This window comes from Phalacrocorax aristotelis, chromosome 1 (genome assembly GCF_949628215.1).
Source record: "Phalacrocorax aristotelis chromosome 1, bGulAri2.1, whole genome shotgun sequence".
Classification (NCBI taxonomy): Eukaryota; Metazoa; Chordata; class Aves; order Suliformes; family Phalacrocoracidae; genus Phalacrocorax; species Phalacrocorax aristotelis.
In genome coordinates this window covers 118,039,385-118,060,599 of record NC_134276.1, presented here as the reverse complement: position 1 = coordinate 118,060,599, position 21,215 = coordinate 118,039,385, and the positions used below count along the sequence as shown (strand labels likewise).

Here is a 21,215-nt window from a genome sequence, read left to right as displayed (position 1 = left end):
GCTAATTTTCCTACTTGGTCACACTTCTTAAAGATTATGCATAGACTTTTCTGAGCATTTCTTTTTAAACTATTTCCTTCATGATTTTGTTTTGTTTTTAAGGAGGAAATTATTATGACAAGAATCACATCATTATGAATCAGCCGAAAGATGACAAACATTCACAAAAATGGGATATTGAAATATTGTGAGTAAACATACTGCACAGATGGACCTTGTGTGGGTTATTAAGGCCTAGAGGGAGGGAAAAAAAAACCAAAACCCCAAACTACTGAAGTCACATACCACTGGAACCTTAAGCCAGCAGCTTCTCTCTGCTTTCCTTCATACCAAGCACCAACTCCTAAAAAAAAAACCTGAATTTTGCCCAGATCTGGAAGATGCAAGTTTGATCTAATGTTTTTCTGCAAGGAAGCTGATTCTTTAGAGGTCACTCCTATGAAAGTCACTATTGCTCCTCATCTGAAGTATTGAATGTAATTGCAAAAATCTAGGCATAAGTTTTGCAGAAGATGAACTGCAAGAGCTAATATGGGAAAGGCTCTTTAGAAACATTGTCTTTACCTTCCTCTCAAAAACTGATGGAAGCTCACTGAAGAATGAATGCACTAATGAGCTTGAAAGAGGTTGAGCTGGACTTTTATATCCCATGTGAAACTGCGTAGGCTCCAAGCCATTGTGAAGCTCAAATCACAAATCTTGCTAAAATGCTATAGATTTCGTTCATAAAGACAACGTTGAACTGGAGTTACCAGCTCAGCACGTGAAATGGGGCAGCAGAGAAAGCGTGACTTTCACCCCCCACCCCCCCAATGTTAAAGGTAGGCCGTTGTCTTCATTTCTTTTAACAATACTGAATTTCCAGATTCAGGAACTGGTTTGACTGACACATGGCCTGTTTCCAGCCCATGAAACTCTGCGTTATCACTGAAGGTCACCTTTAACACAGAGCCTTATGTGCATGTATCAAGAGAATAAAGGGTCCTGGGTCACACCAGGCTTCTGCAAGGGCTAGCTGCATTTAGAGCAGTAATGATTTTAACTCTAGCTGTATCTCATTTTGCTGTATATAGATTAATTTAATACGATGTAATTTGGTCTTGCAACCATGTCTTCCTTCAAAAAATAATTCACTCTAGTATGTATTTTCAAAGGTTTGAGCAGCTCACATTTCAAGGCTTGCTTAATGTTAAAAGACCAGCATGACTGCATGTTAACATTACCATGGTTTGTCAACAGCACATACATCTTATCCTAAAGGCTTTCAGCACTATGCAGCCAGCCTACCTAGCTATCACTTGAGACAGAGCGAGCCGAATCCCTTATCGGACTGCAGTTGGTGCAGACTTGAAAAGCAAGTTCCTCACCCAGCACTGGCAAACACAGAAGGAACTCCAGACATTTGTAGGGCTGCAAACCCCGGATGTGGAAGAGAAGTCCCTTAGATCACTGGTAACTTCATTTGATTTCAGCGTCACTAAATTAATCCACTTCCATCAAAAATGTAATTTTTTGTTTTCCTTATTTGTATATCCAGGGTATGAATTTCAATAACTCTTTAAAGAGTTTAGGTTAGCTGAAGACTGGTATTTTACTTTACAAAAGCTGTAACTATTCCAGTTGTACATTCAAACAGGATTCATCCCCAAACCATCAAAACCACATAACCCTAAGTTTGCCACAGAAATAAAACATATGGATGTCTATTTTTGTATGAAATGGAGTTCTGTACAGTACTATTTAAAAAAAAAGAAACTATCTACTTGCACTTACTATTTTACATTCTAAAATTATCATAAATCTAGGTGACAGATCTTCAAATAGATGTATGTATTTTTCCAACTGAAGCCCTTGGTTTAGCTTTTGTATGAAAGGCAGCATATCAAGTGTTCTACATCTGACTTGCTTTCCATGTGAAATTTTAAAAGCCTGTGTAAAAAGTTCTAGTCTTTTAACCCAAGAATGACTAAATCTTATTTGGTGTGTCAGTGTTATACACCAAAGCAAAGTGGGCTTTTGTACTTAAGAGATCTTGAATGTAAAATGCTAAGCATGTATATTTTAACTGTATAAAAAACTTTTTTAGGAGGAACATTTTGCTTGTTGGTTTCTTTTTAAACAAACTAAGGACAACAACAGGTTTTAGCAGATGTGAAGCACATTCCTGTAAAGCATTTCCTTTCAAATGGGGGAAAAAAAGGGATAAGTGTATTGAATACGTGACACTGCTGTTAAGTGTTAGTTCGCATGTTAAACATCGATGTTCAAGTATTAAAATAACTGCGCTACTCCCATCAAAACCCACTCAAGTGAGCATTAAAGATAGATTCCAGTTGCAGGTTTGGGTTACTTTTACACTAAATTGGTGCTGGAGGAGGTAGAGGTTAAGTACTATTACTTGTTGATTCCAGAGGAGGCAGTATCTGAGAGGAAGGTGGTCTTCTTGGGCAGTCTTACACCTTTGGGAAACAACATGTACAGCTTTTCTTCTCTTGGAGCAAACAAACAGAACAAAGGTGTTTTCTTGCTGGTGATCTTTACGAAGGAAAAAACAAGGTAATAGTTTTTGCCCAAGGTCCTGGAGCCTGTTCCACGTATACCTTTGGACGTCCTTCACATCACGGCATATGGCCAGGGGATGGGGGATGGATACCACAGCGCTGCTGCTACCGTGAGTGACTTCACCCACCCACAGCCGTGGAGCTGTGGCACATTAGACAACGAGCAGCTTACCTGTTTCTCTTGATGCCTGTTTTCCTAAAGCTTAAGGAAAGAAAAGTAACACTTGGCACCAGAAAAGTAGCAAAGTATGTATCTTGCAGTGCTTTGTTGGACAGCAATACAAACCAAAGGCTGGATGGATAAAAAAGTAATTTAATAAGCCTTTCTCTCAAGAGATTCTTAATAGCTAGAAATACTGCTTACAGGAGAGCTTATTCACAAAAGCATCAAAGAACCTCTATAAGACATTCAGTCCATAGAGACAAGGCAAGGTTTTCTTTTTCTTCATCTGAGACAAGGTTAAGCTCTTTCACGGAAACAGTGCTGCTACTCCAGATCTGCTTCAGTGCATCCAAGTATGACAAAGGGAACCGCAGTCCATGCATCTGCTGGGGGGGGGGAAGAATTAAAAAAAAAGAAAGATATTTCAGCGAAGCACAATGTCTCTTATGACACAATAGTGTGTTAGGCTGTAGGTTCTGATCAGCAGGTAGCTCCTTTTTTCCACATCATGCTGGTATTTCTGAGTGCATGCTCCAAAAGGTGCGGTATTATCCTGCCACCTTTCTTAGAGAAATAGAACATGCAAGAGAATTCAGCTAGCACACTGTGTGAGGGAGGGAGGCTTACAGTGCATGGCTTCCTCATGTGGTTTCCACACTGAAGAATGAAGTAACTTCAAATTTATACTCTTGCCTAACCCTACCCAGTATTTTTGGATGGTGATATATGTTTTATCTGGCACATGCAGCCTTTGGATGTAGTTTAACAGAACCACAGAGAACCTCCATTATCGTGCCTGGCGTCTACAAGGGCAGGATGATATGCTCTCGGCTATGCACCTATTGGACGGGTGCCAGCGTGCAACCTCAGTAGTCTCTACTCCAGAGGACCAATGAGATTTACCTTAACAGGTAAAGTAGCTGCCAAGCAGAAAGCCTTGCTGAGACAAGAACGGGCGGTGTTCTGTTTTGGCTCTACGGTATATTTGTGCAGACCTGTATTTAACTGTTTCACAGACCTAAGCTAGAGCATCTTACTAGCATGAAGGGGAACAAAAAGTTGCAAAGCTCACAGCCACTCTCCAGGAGTAGTTATGATTTGAGCGAAAGCAGTGTATGCGCTGAGTAAGGCTGCAGCTGGTTGGTCTCCATTCTTATTAACAACATAAAAAGTTCCCTCCTTACATTTCAGTAAAAGAGCTGGCTCCCAATGCTGACCCACCCCACCACAGAATTACTGCCCTTATCTTGCAGTATGTTCCCATGGATATAGAATCGAACATGGCTTCAACACGGCATAAGCATGCTGCAGAGGCACAGTGATCCCTGCTACCACTGAGCCTGCGCTAGCATGGCCAGTAGCAGTAATAAAGGATGTGCTAAAGGACACAGCAGTAAGAGACACTTGTAGCTGCTCCAGTAGCTTTGCTAGCTTGGCCATAAGGCACCTGCAGGAAATAGTGTTAGAATCTGCAACATTTAATTAAGCATGAGATTACATTACTTAGCTCTACTATTAACTAACTGCCTCTCTGTTGTAGCCTCAGCTAATCCAGTTACACAGTGGCTGGGCAGAAATGCTTCAGGTGCTGAGGAATACAGCAGAACCCAGGCCCCTGCCACCATCAAAGTCCAGCTCTTCTAATGCAGCAAAACCCATCATGGCAATGTCGCTTTTGTTGTGTGTTTGTGGGAACAAACCTGTGATGCCCCTTCCTCACTAGCAGCATCATCATCTGTCCCCATCATGTGAGTTTCCCTCCTGTTCTTCAAAGAATGATACACATAAATCATATCTCTGCGAATTTCATCCTAAAAGACAGCAGGAAGAAAACAGTTACATGAGAGTCATACCTCACATTCCTCTCACTCAAATGACAATGTTAGCCCCTTAATTCTGGAGTCCACTGTTACATCAGCGAAAACCATTCACCTTCCTAACTGTATGATCCACCAGCCAGCTATTACAGCAATAAGGGAGCCTCCAAGCCCTCTTTGGAAATTTATTTACAACATCTGTGAGTCTAGTAGTGGCAGTATTAAGGCAGAACTGATGCTGTACAGGAAACACGCCATTTAAGGTGCACCTCCTGAAAGGTCCTAATGAAGGAGTGTACATCAATAAATTTCCATTCTGATACTGATCTGGCTCTTAAAAATCATATGCCTGTTATCATTCCTTGGTCAAAGCTGTGCAAACCAGTTCAGAGCTCTGTGGGCAGGTCTCACACCAAATCTGTGGACACTAGTCTTGGATGTGTGCTGTCATTCAGGGTTTAGCTGTATGACATCAGAAGGTGAGGCAGCAACAAAAAATATAAAAGTTTCTAAAGCCTTTCCTGTCTTACAGCAGTATGGACAAACAAAATGGAGAGGAAAAAGAAAATTATGGCATGTTTTTCTTGGAGGGAAACATTTTACTCACTTATTTTAAAAAAATGTACAAGACAGTCTGTCGTGTTTGCCACTCACACACACTTTTTGTTTTTAATGAACACAACAAAGAGCACTTGTACAAGTTCATGCTAATAAAGCCTCATAGCTAAGAAGCAGTCTGAACACAAGATAATCCAAGATGCCTGCATCTGTTTTGTGGAACAACTTACTTAGTAGTGCTACTGGTGCCCACTTAGGTACAAAGATTACTTGGAAGTGAAGACTAAATGCAACCACAGTCAGCAGCAGCTGCAACCAAGAGAATTCCCTCTCTTGAGAGAACCCATTTTTATAACTTATTCATGTGCTTAACTACAAATAAAAATTTTTTAAAAAAATCCATTAGCAAGAGCTATGGCAGCCACTTAGCTGCTGTAATGATCCCATCTAACGTCAGATAAAAGCCATGCACCTACCATGCAGAATCACAGACTAAATTTAGTTCTGTAGCTCTTCTCCAGAAGGCAAGAACAGCCCATGTTACTGCTCAACAACCACCCCATCTTCATCTCCTAACAAACCCTAATGGTGGGCAGGATCCAGCTAAGGATAACTGCATGACCCTCTTAGGCCAATACAACGGAGCAACACATCACATACCTCGCCCAACCCCACCCTGCCACCCCAAGCATACGAGGGTGGCTTCATTATACGTACAGCATTCTCTTGATCTGGTTCCACTGTAACGATAGCATGATCCCTAAACTGCAGTCTGATTTTGCTATCTATTTTTGGCAATTTCCCACCTAAGAAAAATAAAATCTCCATTAGAAAGGAAAGAAACCAGACAAACAGTGCAAATTGAGCCCTCTGTGCACCACCCACTCTCTTGTGGGTAGATTATTTTTTTGTTAATGTATGTTCCAACACCCACATGTTCTCAAACATGGGGTGGAGGGGAGATTTTTTTTTTTCAATTTTCTCACCTTCACGGTCTACCGAGAGCTGTAATAGCAAGCTAGAGCATAAGGACACAGTCTACCAGTTAAACATTTTCAGTACAGAGTAGTTATTAAAGCTGCCAGTTTCAGTCTAGGCTAACCTTTATTTCACTCTAAGAGAGATGCGTCATCTCTTCCACTAGACACAGGGAATTAACCAACTGAGGCGTACAAATGCACACATAGAGCCTGGCACACCATGACACCAATGCCAGACTATATAATCCTTGTCTACCATAAAACAGCAAAATCATAAGAAGCGGAGTTAGCACGAGCTCTACCATCACATCAGCCAGTTTTGGTAACTTCAAAATCTACCTGGAGTCAAAGGATCAGAGTCGTATCCCAAGCAAGGTGGCAACCGGTTCATAATGAAATCCTTCTTCATGTCAGATGATCTCAGTTCTCTGGTGTTTTCCAGATGGTCTGCAAGCCTCCTCAAAAGGCTACTCAGTTTTTTTGTCGAGTCAGCTATGTCCACCTGCTAAATATCCACAGAGTTGCTCGCATATGAATTCAAGCTAAACAGACCAGCCTAAAGGGGTGTAGTAAAGCCATAAAAATCTGGATGTTCCTCTCTCCTTTGCAAAGTGTAACGTTTACTCCCAAAACAACAAAATTAGTTTCTTTTACACATTCCCACGAACTGTTCATACACCAAAGCTGATGCTTGCTTTCCCTCACTCTGGCGCTACTTGCAGTGCTAAAGGACTTGCAAGTGTAGCTGAAAGAGAGACCTGTTCCTTCTGCATGCTGATGAGCTGATCAGCACCACAACTGGGCTACCATAAAGAGGCCACAGAACAACTCACAGCTTTGCCTGCTTGGCCTGACAGGAACTATGCCTGTCTGACAGCTCCAAAGCAAATGTCATTACTTTTAGAAGGAAACAAGACATACAAGGACACTGTGATGTGAAAGAAAGACAGTGCAATGACCTAGGCAGTGCTTCAGCTGGAGCAAACCTCGCAACAGTCATCCTGAAGTCTTCAAAAGAAGTGGGTGTGCTGCTAGACAAGGTAATGCCACTGCACTGAGCTTGCAGAGCAGATCAACAAGACACGTGCTTGCCTCAGTGCTGAAGCTTCAGCTGGACGCACTATTATTCCCTTAGTCCCACCTACTTACCATAAGCAGTTGCCTTGGTATGCTTGCCCGCAGCGCCACATCTTCTTTTGCCGTATCAAACACAAGGCCAGGAATCGCATCCAGTAAGAAATCTCCCCAAGAGCTGAAGGACCGGAAGAAAGGAAAACAAAAAAAAAGAAAAGAAAAAAAACACTAAAATAGTTGCACTGAAATAAAACAGACAACTGATGTCCAGGGCGGGAAACGCAGCACTCCAATTCCAAATCTGCTTTGTGCCTTTGGCCCTTCCATTACCACTCTACGGTCTCGTGCAATAACTCTCTCATCTCAACCGGGTGTGCGTCCTCACTAGCTTCAGGTCAGTGGCACTCCTACAGAGGGAAGGAACTGGCTTGAGAAGGGTCCAGTTTGTCCTGATTCAGATGCTTGCCCTTCACCAGTGGATTCAGCTTAAAGCTGACCTCAGCGAATGATGAAATTCCTAGTGGGGCCATTATTAGCCAACTGCACGCACATATGGCCTCACTGCACACAATGAGGTTGTGCCATTTAACATAATTTTGAGACACTTATATTGAAGGAGGAAATGTACCCAGGGTTATCAAATCCAATGTGGCATCAGTTTTTAGCTTTGCTACAGACTTAACTGACCCCAGGAAAAAAAACCCTATGTGTCTTTACAGGGATTTTAATTATACCTAACAGGTACCTTGTAGGTGCCTTGTTTGTGTTAAATCCCCATTCTTAACCTACATACTTTAAAAAAAAAAAACAGGTATTTGATCTGTGTTTCTGTTCCCCAATTGTAAGAATAAACTAGAGGAGAGGAGGGAGGACTACTGCCTGTACCTTCTTTGCCTGGCTTGAATCAACCTCATCAGGAAGAGGCATGCCGCTCCCGCATAAGTGCTGTCCTGTCCATGTGTCACCTCCCTCCCTACCACATCCACAGAGGCTGCTTTAATGGGCGATCACCAGGGCAAGCGCCCAGCATCCAAGGCTGCCAGCAGACTCCCACCCAGCTGGGGCAGGCGGCAGAGCAGGGCCTGTCCTCCAACATATGCCTCACCCTCTGCTCTTGCTCTCCCTCAGCACTCCCTGTTTTCAGCACTGATCTCTAGACAGTACTTTAGTTTAAAAAAAAGTGTGACTTTTTATAGGCTCATTTACATTTTTGTTACCATCTCCACTCAAGTGTTCCACTGTCTGCTACACACTGGGAGGGATGGACTCTGGATGATCAATAGAATGAGACACTGCTTTCTTACTGCTTCCCTTCTCTTGCCCCCACCCTCCATCTGCCAGCAACTATCTTCAGCTACTCGCTGCTTTTCCAAACTGCCCTGCCTATAATGAACTGCCCCACATGCATTTCTATGCCTGCTGGGATGGCAGGGGAACCATCCTCCAGCACACAGAGGAGTCCCTTTTGTCTTGGTGCCTAAACCCCCCTGAAAGTGCCATCTCCACCAACACTTCCTCCCTCCCCAGCTCCTTCTGCACATGCCACTTCCAGCGTGGTCACCTCGAGTCCAAACATCCTCCACAATAAGGACAGCTATTTTCAAGGAGTTCTCTTCAATTTTCCAGGGAAATGTTTCCAGACTATACTTTCATCCACGAGCCAAATCAAAATAACAGCCTGTATCAGGACTGCTGCTTGTTTTCCTGTGCTTGCTGAAAGCAGGTGCAGAGGCAGGCTTCATTTACACTTCATTACCAATAACCTTAATGGGTGATGATTCCACTTTTTATCCTTAGAAGAACAGCACTCTCCAAGGTTTTCCTTTCCGCACTCCAACACAAGTGCCCAGGGAACATGCTCCCCAACAGCATTGCTTCTCAAGTAACTCACTGGACTGGCACTTGGCTTACGCTGCCTCAGAGAAACTGCACTGACTCCACACAATGCCTGTCAGGTCTCCCCTGTTATAAGGAACGAAATTCTTGTCTCCCCAGCATTGCATGACCAGTAACTCTGTATGGATCAAGCTGGACAAACCCTGTTCTGTGCATAAAGGAGGACTCCTGTACACCAGTCTACAACATCACTCCAGCCCAGCCTCTATCAACAAACCGAACACCCACTTACTGTAGTGTCACTCTTCTGTCTGCTCAGTTCACTAAACCAGGGGTGAGAGAAGCACCAGGTCAACACAAGGAAGCAGTGGGACAAAAAAGCCGTGGGGAGGGAGGAGGAGCAGGACATCTCTTTGGAGGCCACTCACTGCTGATCACCGTGAATGTGCCATCAAACTTGCCAAAACAGCTCAGTGCTAATATTACCTTCTGCCTAACAAAGGAAGTCAAACACTCTTTGCAACAGCAGTCAATGCTTACAGAAAATAGCTTTTTTTTCATTCCTTCTGAATAAAAGAATAGATCATGAGTGTCAACATAAAAGTTGGCTTCAGCTGATTAAGACTTACACCTTTGAGCGGCTTCATCTTAAGCCTCTCTCCAACTTGGAGGACTTGCCACATTAAGAGTTACCAGCAGCACTGACATCCTGGTCTTCCAGAATGGTCCAGCGGGTGGTTACAGATTCATCTGACAATCATCTAGAATATGCCCAAACTTGTTCTGTCCTGTTTTGTGGCTAACAGAAATCCTTTCCAGTTACTAACCCAGGCCAATGACTCCAAACCCAGCACCTGAGAGGCTGATTAGGTGGCAGCAGCATTTCCCTGTGTGATGACAATGTTTCAGTGGGCACAAGGATCAAGTGTGTGTCAAAGGAAATCTAACTTGCACACACAGGGAGGGAGATGAAAAACACAGGTAAGTAGAAAATATTTGCGAAGGAAGAATTTGCAGCGAGTCTGTCAGAACAGGTCTGGGTGAGTATCAAATGCAGGAGAAAACATGATGAAAGGAGGAACTTGTGACTCCTCATCTGGGTTATGAAATGTACGGTAACTTCAGCCACTGGTGAGAGGCTTTTAAACCCAAGAGTGAGTTTGCAGTCGTAACATTACCTTCCACATTAAACTCTACAGCTGGTAAATAATAAAATAACCAATTAAAAAGCAATCAAGCTTGCTGAATGAAAACCTGGTAAACAGGCTGCTTCAAACAACAAGGGTCTCGCTCCCCACGCTTCACCGAAACTTCAATTACTGCTACCTAAACGCTACCTTAGCTTCTGTTACTAAAAGCAGGGCACATACGTAACAGTGGGGTGCCTACCTATATTCCATGTCACCACACCTCTGGGGGGAAGGCAACATGCCCTATCCCTGTATTATTCACAGAAAAACAGACCACACACAGGCTAAATAGAATGAACAAGGAAAAGAGCTAAGCAGAGCTCATTACAAGGCGGTTTTTTAAGAAACCAGTCATCACTTCTTTGAAACATTGGTTTCAGGTCTATACTATTCACGCACATCATCTGGCAAAGAAAGCCATTTTCAGAAAAGCCAGGCTAAGAAAAAGAAGTAAAGAATAATTACTTGTTTTGGTAGGTACTGATGGTCACGTGTGTAGAATAGGAGATCCCAAGAGGAGTGTCAGCTTGGTGGATAGTCCCTCTTGGGAAGTACAGTAAGTCACCTGGCTGCAAGAAAATGAAAGAGAATCGATATATTTAGGGCACCTGGTCAAACCTTATTGTAGTCAAGAAGAGAAAATAGAGAAAATACTCTCTGAGCAGACAGACTGACAACATATATTTTTTAAAGTCACAAAATAGAGAGATCCTCCATTGTACACTTGAATTAGATAAAGAACTCTAAGCCAGAAGTTTGTTTGATAACTTAAACTTTCCAGCTTACTGTCAATATTTACTATACACCCATCTGAAAACAGGAAGCAAGCTTTTATCATTATAAACCCCATTACAAACACCCCAACTCAGCTGCATAAAGGGGACAAAGAAGGAGCTGAGAGAAACCTGACAGTACAGCAGGCTAGCAGAGAAGCAGGTGCAATGTGAATTTGGTCAGATTGCATCAGAAGAAAAGGCCAGTATTCCACAAGAAAAGCCAACGACTCTATAAAGATGGTAAGCTGTTACAATACTGTTGTCTGAAATTTTCAGCTAAAACGCTTGAAAAAACAAGTACAACCTTCCTCCTCCCTATCTTTCTTCTCACCTATCTAAATTAAATCTCCACACTGATAAAAACTTAGATTAGGAAAGTCATGGTAAGAGAAGTGCAAAGCACACAAAATTGCCTCCAAGATGGAAAAATCAGTTTACTTATGCCTTCTCCTATAAACATCTACATAGTTCGATAGCATAGTCAAAGAGAAAATTCATAACCTAACAATAATGACATTTGATTCCATTTTAAATTTACCATTCCTTAAATTTTGTCACATCACCTACTTCTAACAGCCTACTGAACTAGCACAGATATTTTTCAAGTGAATACTACTTGATTTTTCACTGAATTGAAAGGTCTCTTTAGATAATGAGGCTTCACAGGACTTGGCAAGGTCAAGTCTCTTCATCCATTTATAACAAGCTGTAAAGCATCACAGATCAGCTATGCACAATTTACTTGTTCTGAAGCAAGCCTCTCTCTGCCACTAATAAACTGCCTTCCTTACCAGTGTAGGGACTACACGAACCAACTAAGAGTAATTTGAATTCTCTTCATTTGCTACATTTCACATCCCCAGCAAAAAAAATCTGGAAGGAGGGTCGTGCAGGGGAAGGGCAAGAGCCCTGAACACCTACCAGAGTGATGACAAACTAGTCTGCAAAGGAAATTATTTCATGCTGTAGCACCCCATGCCTGCTACTAGGAAGCAGGGATTGTGATGTTTCAAAGCAGCCTTTGCTGCAAAGTCCAACACTTATTCATCTTAACTGCTGGGCAGTCACATGTTGATGTGACTTTCACATGAGCCAGCAAGCACAGCACTCTTCAATTAAAATAATCAGAATCTTCAGAGACTCCAGGTAGAAACACCCAGACTGGGGCAGGACAGAGCATTTGACAAGAGACAACGCGGAACTGATCACTTTGCTGCCTTCTAACTTCCGAGTTGGAGGAAGGAGGGGCGGAAAAGGGAGAAGTACCAGCAAATCAAATGGAAAATCATATATGAAGAAGGCTAGATAGCCAGCTACCAAATAAGCTGTGCTTGACAAGCCAGCCACGGCCACAGCCTGGTGCAGTTCACCAAGACACACTGCAGCTTGCAACCTTATACACAAAACAGCGTGCCTTTGCTCTCAGTCAGCTACCAGTTTTTGGTGGGAAATGAGAACACCACCAATATAGTCTTTAACTGGTCCATTTGTTCTAAACTGCCCAAGGATGGCAGACAGCAGACAGAAATGCAAAAAAGGAGAAAGGAAATATTATAGGAAGATGTTTAGTGAGGAAATAAGTTATCTGACAGCATCCCTGTCAGAGACAGCTCCAGACAGACAACCAGAATCTGACAGCAGCCACCCAGAAGAAACAGGTCATGGGAAATTATGAACATCAAACAGAATAAATTAAAAACTTAGATAATTTTTAAGCCATTTTCAAAGGCTGGTAGTTTCACTCCACTAATGTCAGTCAAATGGCTTGTAGAATACATCATTATTTCATAAAAATTAAAGGCATTGAAGTCCAGCCCAAAATGTTCCAGAAATTAAAAAGGGAATTGTACTTTACATCACCCAATACATCATGACCATTGAATATCACCATCAGTCAAACCACACAGCTAGCGATGCCAGTATCATATCCAGTATGTCATACTATTCCTAAACTACCTACACCCAAAGGCAGGTCTGAACACTGGGAAGAGCAGAGACCTTGCAAAGAGAGCCCCTGAGACAGGGCGGAGAAACTAATGAGTCTTCCAACACAAAGCAGCCCCGTCTGCTGGATAAATAACACACGTCAGAAGCACAAGCACGTGTAACTGAACGGGACAAGTACCAGATGCCCTGCTGTCAAAGGAGCTGCATTCATTAACCTTCATGAAATGATCTTTTTTACTTCAAGTAACCAAAAAAACCAGCCAAACACTTGATTTTCAGGTTTGGAAAAAGAAAAAACAATTAATACAACAAGATAATGTGGGGTTTAGTTCATGCTTTTGTTTATCAGCCAAGGATTAATATTTAAATCTAATTCACCAGAACAGTGACAACCTTCAGTAAAGCAGTAAGTCTTAGTGCATAAAAGGAACAGCCTGATCGATTACAAACAGCATGTAAAAGCATAAAAATGTTTCATAATCATATATAAACCCAATGGTTCTTCTGCACACAACTCCACAAACATGATCCAGGAGTCAGCATGCCCAACTTGGAGAATATTGGAGAATTTCCAGAAATAACTGGTTTCTTGGTCCATTGTTTAAATACTAAAGCAAAGGATACCTTTGAAAAAGGATAAGTTAGACAACTATCACCCCAATTTCTCGTGCTCACAGTGTTTTGTGTGCCAACCCTCCCCTCTGTTTCACAACCACGATCATTCAGAATACTGTCTTCAAGAAATGGACGATTTTAAACATGATTACTTTTCTAGCAACCATAGCGCAGACCAGGTAAAGCAATTCAATTATATTACCTTTAATACGAATTCATGTGTGGGATTCCCAATCCTATCTTCTGATTCAACATTATATTCCCGAGCTAAATGCACTGTTGGTTTATAGAGTCGCCAATGCTTCTCGCCTTCTAGCTGAAGGATAAACACCTGCAAAAGACCATAAATCCAAATGCATAAGGCAGCCTTGCTGCCCCTCACACATCCAATTGATCAGAAATTTTAAGCCATCTTCTTACTTGGAAAGTCTGTGGAACCGTGTCAGAAATCAGGGATAGAAAGCAAACAAGTGACACAGGTTGCTTTTCTGACAATAAGAAACAGATTTCACCTTCCCTGCACTCACCTACTCCACAGCATGGCAAATAGGATTCCTCTCACATTAATTCTTAGACGTCTACAACGCAGAAGTTTACATTTTAACTATTTCTTTAGGCTCTACTTAACAGTGAGAAGAGTTGTGAAGGGTGATCTCTTTCATCCTACGACAGGCATTTGGAAATCCCCGTTTCTCTACAGGCACTTAAATACGTGCTAGACAACTGACTTGATATTTTGAATATCTGTGTGGCAGACATTACTTTCAGGTGAGAGAGGCCTTATCACCATTCACTGACAAAGACAGCATCAGAAACATCTAGGGGATGCTGTGAGCTGGGACTTGATGACATATGCCAGAACACACAGGTTGTGGGGCTGCTGAACAACAAGCATAAGGAAAATGAAACTCCAGATGTCTTTAATGGAAGTGAAAAAAAAAAAAGGCAAAAAGTACATATAATGGGGATTTCTAGTTTGGTTTAAGTGGGATAGCCCAACTTTTTTTTTTTTTTTAATTCAGTGTCAATTTGAATGTTTCTTTTAGAAGCTAATTTAAAATACATTTGGACCACAGGACATCATCGTACCAGAAACTTCTTAAAAACAGTAGGGTCAGCATATGGGAACCATCACAACCAGTCTGCTTCCACTGTCCAGTTGAAGAAAGAACGAATAAGGATTTGAAGTAAAGGAAAAAGGACTGCTAGATTCTTGGGGGTCTAAATGAAGGAAAAATGGAAAAAAGGTGTGAGAAAGCTTCTGCAGCTGGGAAAACAAATTCTCTTTTAATCTAATGAAGGTACTGGTCTGGAAAGCAGAGTTTACATGATATCACCTTTTGCTATTACTACTAGTACTTTACAGTTAAATTATATAGAAAAAACAACTCTAAAGGAACACTTGCAACTAATTACCGTAAGTTTTCAGTGAAAAATAAACATTCCTCTATAATAAGTTATTTGGGAGGGGAAGGGGAGCTCATGTACAGGTATCCACTGCCACTAGCAAAAGCCCACGCACAGTTTCACAGACAAGGTTGTGCTGTCCTACCTCAACATCATCGTAGTGAGGGGGAAGGCCCTGTGACCCCTGGGGAGTAATGTAAACATTCGACCCAACCAGAGACCCGAAGTAGCACTCCAGTTTCTCCTGAATCTTCCACAGTTCCTCCTTTAAAAAGAAAGGATGCCGTTACTACTGAAGAGCTCAGCCAAGCCAGGCTGCCACCCAGCCCACGGCTTCCCCATCGCTTGGGAGGTTTTTCTAGTGAATGATCACATCCCCCCAGGGAGACAGAGGCTGGGAAGGCAGATGTTGTGTATGAGTGTTCCTACTGAAAGCAAGCACTGTAGACGCAAAGGAGATGTGCCACAAAGGTAACCAGTCAGCCAGTAAGTCTGGTGCCCCAACACAGCATTGATGTTTGTTCTCTTCCCCATGACATTTTTAGGCTGCAAAATCAAGGCTAGAAAGAGGAAAATACACCACCCATCATCCCACAAACAGCAAAACATTTTAAGACAATAAACACATGCAGGACTTGCATGATACAGGCTAGCATCAAGGAGAGCATACAAAGGTTAGAGACCTTTTTCCAGTGACTCCAATTGTTTGGGCACATTCAAGAACAAACTTTTTCATCCACATCTAACACGAGACAGACAATGCACCAAGGGATGACTCTCAAATCGGAACATGCCAGCCATCAGAGCTGCACAAGCGCAACTTCAATCACAATTTATGCAAGTTCAGTTCAAGTTCTAGATTTTGGCATAAGCCACACAACATTTCAACTTCACCTGCAGATGCCACTGGCCATTAGAGCTACACTCAAACTAAGATCAGCCAGTCACACTACAGTTGGGACTCAGCTGTGTATTTGGGTCCTTACACTTCACAAATAAATTGTGTTGACACCATGGGACAAAAAAGGACTACCTAAATCTAAGTACCTTTAAGCATCTGTCCCCTTTACACAACTGTGCGCATGCCACTGCCTCATTCTCAAGACATGATGACTGCAAAAGCATCAAAACGAACAAAAGAGGGAGAGCGCTCGCTAAAATGTGGTGCACCACTTCTGTGGTGCAATTCAAAGCCAATCCATTGATGAGAACAGTGGAGTGACCGAAATATTTTATGCGGTTTGACATCTTGCCCTCCATTCAAGGAACGCAGTACAAAAGCCCCTATTTGCACAAGGAAACAGTGGGGCAGAAGGGATAATTTAAGCAGACGCAGTTGAATAATCATCAGTTTTGTGCATTTAGTTTTTTCTAAACTTTTATGACAAAGCAAATTTTTTAAAAGGAATGCTTAATGTTAGAACACAAATCAGATTTTGTTCTTATGGCAGAGCACTGGAACATGATGGGCAGTGCAAAAGTACAAACTATGTTTTCATTAACACAGCTTATGTATAGATTTCAGCAGGTCATTGATGTCAGCTACTTCCCCTGGATTTACTGGGGGCAGAGATGAAGCTATGTCTAGTATACTCAAGCAAAGTATACCACATTATAAAACATGCATCAATTATATTCAGTGAAACAATCCAACCTTGAATCTCTGAGGCTGATGAAACTGTATTGTTGCCTTTTTCTGGTCAAAATCCTTCTTCAGCTGCATGTAATTCACTTTGCCTTCTTTATTTAAAACTTTTTTTTTTCCATTCACACATCTGCAGATATTTATATCCCGGCCATAGTATAGACCTTGGCTGCACAGTTCCTTCAAATCCGACAACTGGAACAGGGACTGGTAGTAAGCAGCCAGCAGGGGATCATTTCTCTGCACAAGCAGTGGCTTTTGCTCCCAATACTCCCTGAAAAACATATCTTGTTTGATGGGAGAGATCAAGCTTCCGAAAAGGCTGTCTGGACTCCCAAAACTCATGACTGATGGAGAACAAGCTGCTTCCACCTTTGCTCGTTTACACTGTGCCTGCATCTCTTTTCCCATTTCAGCATGCTTCCCTCCTTTCTTGGGCATGTTACTGTTGAAGAGGAGAGAGAACAAAAAACAGTCAACCAGCAACACAATTCCCAAAGCTCACAGGCCAGGGCAGCTCCGCTTGCCTTCTCTAGTGGGATATAAGAATACACTGGAAACTGCTCTGCTCCCAGATGCTCACTATTTCCTCCAAGCAGCAGAAACAGGAAAGCCCACGGCAGACCTCTAATCCTCTCTCAAACCTCAGTAAACTCCAAAGGGCTCTACCGGGAGCCGTTGCTCACAGAAGCTCAAATCCCACAGCTGGGTTTATACTAAAAAACACACGATAAAACCCTATGGCCACACAACAGATCTTTACAAAAGCAGGAATCCACACACAGAAATAATGTGTGGTAGACTGGTCTTCTGTAGCAAGACCTGCAAATTATTAAAAAATTAACTCAGCTTTAAGAGATTTAATGGTAACGTGCAAAGGGGGTGGAGAGAGGGGACAGGATCAGAAAACTTGTACCCTACTACAGTTCCTTGAAATGCATTAACACCAGGGAAAAAAAGCACAGTAAAGACTTCCCAATGACTTTGCAGGCAGAGCATGATGGAGGAGGATGCATGCCATTTCAGGTGCAGAATCCAACCAACTGAACACCGGGGGTGGGGTGGTGCACAGTTAAGTAAGCCTCTCCTTTCAAGCTGGCTTTATCTTCAATTATCAAGCTGTCTTTATCTTAATCCACAAGTTTTCTCACTTTTAGTCTTCCAGTTCTCTCCCCCATCCCACCAGTGGGGACTAAGCGAGTGGCTGGGTGGTGCTCAGTTGTCAGCTGGGGTTAAACCACGACCAGTTGGCAGGAGGGTGACAGCAGCTTCCAAAGAAAAAGAAAAGCCAAGAGCAGATTCCTCTGTAAGTAGAGCAGGTCTCAGGCCCTGGGAACAATTTTATGCTAAATTTTGTGGCAGTGCCTGGCATCTAGTGATGCTCACCACGCAGTGACAGTAGCCCACATGTCAGTCTCTGTCAGGGCCTCCATACTGCATCTTGAATGGCCAGGTTTAGCAAAATTAAGTTTACAGAACGGGAAACATTGTTAGGTCTTTCTGTTGATGCTCTGCAGTTACACCAAAAACTAAAATTATTAGTTCTACTTCCGTCTCCACAGAGCTCTCAAACTTTGTGGCTTGAGTAAAAAGAATTCTTTCACCAAAGTGCAGACATTTCATTTTAAAGTCGGAAGTAATTCACTTTGTTTTTCCAGGTAGATAATATGTTCATATATCATTATGTAAAAATAAAGAAGTTAATTCACAAAGGGTTTATCTGCCAAACTCTCAGGAAAGTTAAGGAAAAAAAAAAAAAAAATCAAGAAATGGTAGGTGTAACACGATAGCATGTGCAGACATACTTGCATTAACTTTAAGTTTGCACCAGCATTTCACCCCCAGAGTAGCCTAGAGAGCCAAAGCCTGCCTGAGGAGCTGAATTAAGTACCCTGACAACGAGCTAGCACCAAGCCCTGTAGCACCACAGCTCACCTGCTAGGTCTGGGTTGGCCAACTCAAAACTGACTTGGGGCATGTCTGAGCAAGTTAGTGAAGCCAACGCATGAGGAGTTAGAGCATGCTGATGCTTCATTTGTAAGTTAAAATGGCAGTTTTATTCTCAAAAGTAAACGCTCCCATTTATTAAGATCCTTTTACTTACACAGACTCCTTATCCTGAAACTTAAGACTCCAGTTCTGGTTTTTGCACGCAGCACTAAGTTCTCCTGTGCAGCAGTATGCAGGACACCCTCGCTGCTCCACTAGCTCCCAGGCAGAGTGTTTCATCAGCAGTTCCACTAACAGCCTGTACCTCTGCAGTAACCTGCAGTCACCTTAGTCCTGCAGGAGGGAATCCATATCACCACCTTCCTGAGATGGACATCTGCAGCTGCAGCAAGCTACAGTTCTCTATGAGGCAAGGAAAATGCTTAAAAAAAGACTGAAAATTAGTTCCCAGTTGCTATCAACATCTAAAGATGCTGCCAGCAGTGAGACCTAGAACTGACATCCCCAAATGTCAGCAACACAAAGGAAACAGAGCCTGAACTGCCAGTTTTGAATCCCAAACCTAAATCCATCGTATCAACCTCTCAGCTCACTCGTATTGTATTTAACAAAGTTAAATTGATATATGTACTACTCACAGAATGTGGCTTCATTTACACAATATGGTGTTTCGTAGTGTTTTGTTTGTCATTACAGCTGTAGAACCACAGAATGGTTTGGGTTGGAAAAGACCTTTAAAGGCCATCTAGTTCCAACCCCCTACTATGGGCAGGGACATCTTCCACAAGATCAGACTGCTCAAAGCCTGAGCCGACCTGACCTTGAACACTCTGATGATGGGACATCCATGACTTCAAGGCAACATCTTCCAGTGTCTCACCACCCTCATCAGGAAAAGTTTCCTCCTTGCACCTAATTTAAACCTACCCTATTTCACTTTAAAACCATTGTCCCTCATCCTGTCACTACAGGCCCTTGTAAAAAGTCTCTCTCCATCTTTCTAAGCCCACCTGAAGTACTGAAAGGCCACAATATGGCCTCTCCACAGCCTTCTCTTCCCCAGGCTGAACAACCCCAACTCTCTCAGCCTGGCCTAGCAGGAGAGGTGCGCCAGCCCTCAGCTCATTTTTGTGGCCGCTCTCTGGACCTGCTCTAACAGCTCCATGTCCTTGTGCTGAGGGCTCCAGATCTGGACACAGCACTCCAGGTGGGGTCTCACCAGAGCAGAGCAGAGGGGCAGAATCACCTCCCTCGACCTGCTGGCCACAGTGCTTTTGATACAGCCCAGGACACGGTTGGCTTCTGGGATGCGAGTGCACGTCGCCAGCTCACATCCAGCTTTTCATCCACCAGAACCCCCCAAGTCCTTCTCCACAAGGCTAGACAAAAAAACAACAGCAACAGAATGAACCTGTTTCTGCTTCAGACAGAAACAGTTGTTTCCCACCAGTATTTTTCAGCTCACACACCAGATGTACCTGCTTACGAGTTCAGGCCCGTACACTGGCCCAGCAACTGCAGGGGGACCCAGCTCCCTCCTAAGCAATGGAAGATGGCCACGCTGAGGCCGCTGCTCCCCCTCACCGCGCTGCTTTTGAACTTTTTCCCGAAGGGAAAAACGCAGAAATCGGTGCTCCTGGCCCGCAACGGGCAGCGCCCCTTACCCCCACCCCGCCTCACAGGGGTTGCCGGGAGGGGGCCCAGCCAGTGACACCGGCCGCGGTCCGCCGCGGCGGGGCCCCGATGTAAGGAGCCCTGGGGCGGGGGCGCCGTGCCTCAGCCGCTGCGGCTCCCTCGAGGCCCCGGAGGGCCAGCCAGGAGGCCGCCGGGCCCGGCGCTGCCACCCCCGCACCCCGGGGCGCCTTCCCCTGCGTCCCAGAGGATCGCCGAGCCCGGCGGTTGGCCCCTTCCTCCCGCCGCCACCAGCTCCCTCTTCCCCCCGCCCCAAAGGGCTCCTCTTCCCCCACAGACCCGGGGCTCGCCCCCCGCGGGCGCACTCACTCGGGCCGCAGGGGGCCGGGCCAGCGACGGCGATCAGCCGCCGGGAGGAAATGGCGAGGGAACCGGGGCGGGCTGCGTGAGGCGGGAGGAGACGCGGGGTGGAAGCGGCAGGCCGCCGCGCAGAGTGCCACGGGAGGCGGCGTTTCCGGGCGCGGGCGGAGCCGCCCCGTTCACCTGGCGGCGGGGCCGAGGCTCGTCCCGGGGGAGCCGGCAGCGGGGAACCGGCGCCGAGCCGGCCGGGAGCGGCGAGGGGCGATGCGTCGTGCCCTGGGCCGGAACGCCCCGGCGCTCCCCCGGCGCGGCCGGGCCCGGCCTGGGCCCCGCAGGCCTCGGCTGTGGGAGCGGGTCCGGCGCTCCCGCCTCCGGCCCCTGGCTGCCGGCGGCGGATGGGGCCCTGCGCGTGGAGAGACAGGCCCTGCAACGGTTCGCGTTTCGGCAAGGCTTGCTGAGGGCAAAGAAAGAGGCATCTAGTAAGATGTCGAGCAGGAACAACGTGCACTGGGTTCAGCCAGCAACGGTGTTTCACGCCGTTTAATCTCGCATAGTGGAGAGAATGCGATGTCAACCTTTTTAATTCCAAACGGCAAGTTTTAAAGCGATCACTGCTTGAAAACATAATCGATGCAAGAAATGTTTCTTCTTCATCTACCCAAGTTTTTAGTGTGTGTGTGAGAGAGAGAAAAACACCCCCTTTT

General features: G+C 44.3%; 2 protein-coding genes across 8 annotated transcripts in view; one reads left to right on the top strand and one right to left on the bottom strand.

Annotated features, from left to right (window-relative positions):
• The window catches only part of CRYBG3 (crystallin beta-gamma domain containing 3), a 94,745-nt gene extending 92,653 nt beyond the window's left edge, over positions 1-2,092 (top strand). For both annotated transcript variants that reach the window (XR_012662258.1, XM_075103247.1), the window contains one exon: positions 103-2,092. Coding sequence is in view for 1 of the 2 variants with exons in the window: in XM_075103247.1 (XP_074959348.1) it covers positions 103-191 (89 nt within the window). In the remaining variant the exon portion in view is untranslated. The remainder of the gene's footprint in view (positions 1-102) is intronic.
• A 762-nt stretch (positions 2,093-2,854) lies between these two features.
• On the bottom strand, positions 2,855-20,642 carry RIOX2 (ribosomal oxygenase 2). 6 transcript variants are annotated; one of them, XM_075103263.1, is made up of 12 exons: positions 20,521-20,642; positions 19,739-19,898; positions 18,674-18,921; positions 16,579-17,014; positions 15,070-15,189; positions 13,720-13,848; positions 10,645-10,748; positions 7,229-7,331; positions 6,419-6,584; positions 5,817-5,905; positions 4,425-4,535; positions 2,855-3,110 (listed from the first exon to the last, which is right to left on the bottom strand). In XM_075103263.1, exons 3-12 carry the CDS (start codon positions 18,796-18,798, stop codon positions 2,949-2,951), a joined length of 1,545 nt encoding a protein of 514 aa, XP_074959364.1. In that variant the 5' UTR covers positions 18,799-18,921; positions 19,739-19,898; positions 20,521-20,642; the 3' UTR covers positions 2,855-2,948. The 6 variants fall into 6 exon arrangements, with proteins under 6 accessions (XP_074959364.1, XP_074959415.1, XP_074959384.1 ...); XM_075103314.1 differs by lacking the exon at positions 18,674-18,921; XM_075103283.1 differs by lacking the exons at positions 18,674-18,921; positions 19,739-19,898 and adding an exon at positions 17,956-18,080 and having other exon boundaries at positions 20,521-20,599.
• Positions 20,643-21,215: the final 573 nt, after the last annotated feature.

Excerpts from the sequence above, each read along its gene's own strand:
- RIOX2 (XM_075103263.1), bottom strand. The coding sequence starts at position 18,798 with ATGAAACACTCTGCCTGGGAGCTAGTGGAGCAGCGAGGGTGTCCTGCA. Across the intron at positions 17,015-18,673 it reads TTTCAGGATAAGGAGTCTGT|TAACATGCCCAAGAAAGGAG; the intron begins GTAAGTAAAAGG and ends CCTCTTCAACAG. Across the intron at positions 6,585-7,228 it reads TACCAAGGCAACTGCTTATG|CAGGTGGACATAGCTGACTC; the intron begins GTAAGTAGGTGG and ends GTGGATATTTAG.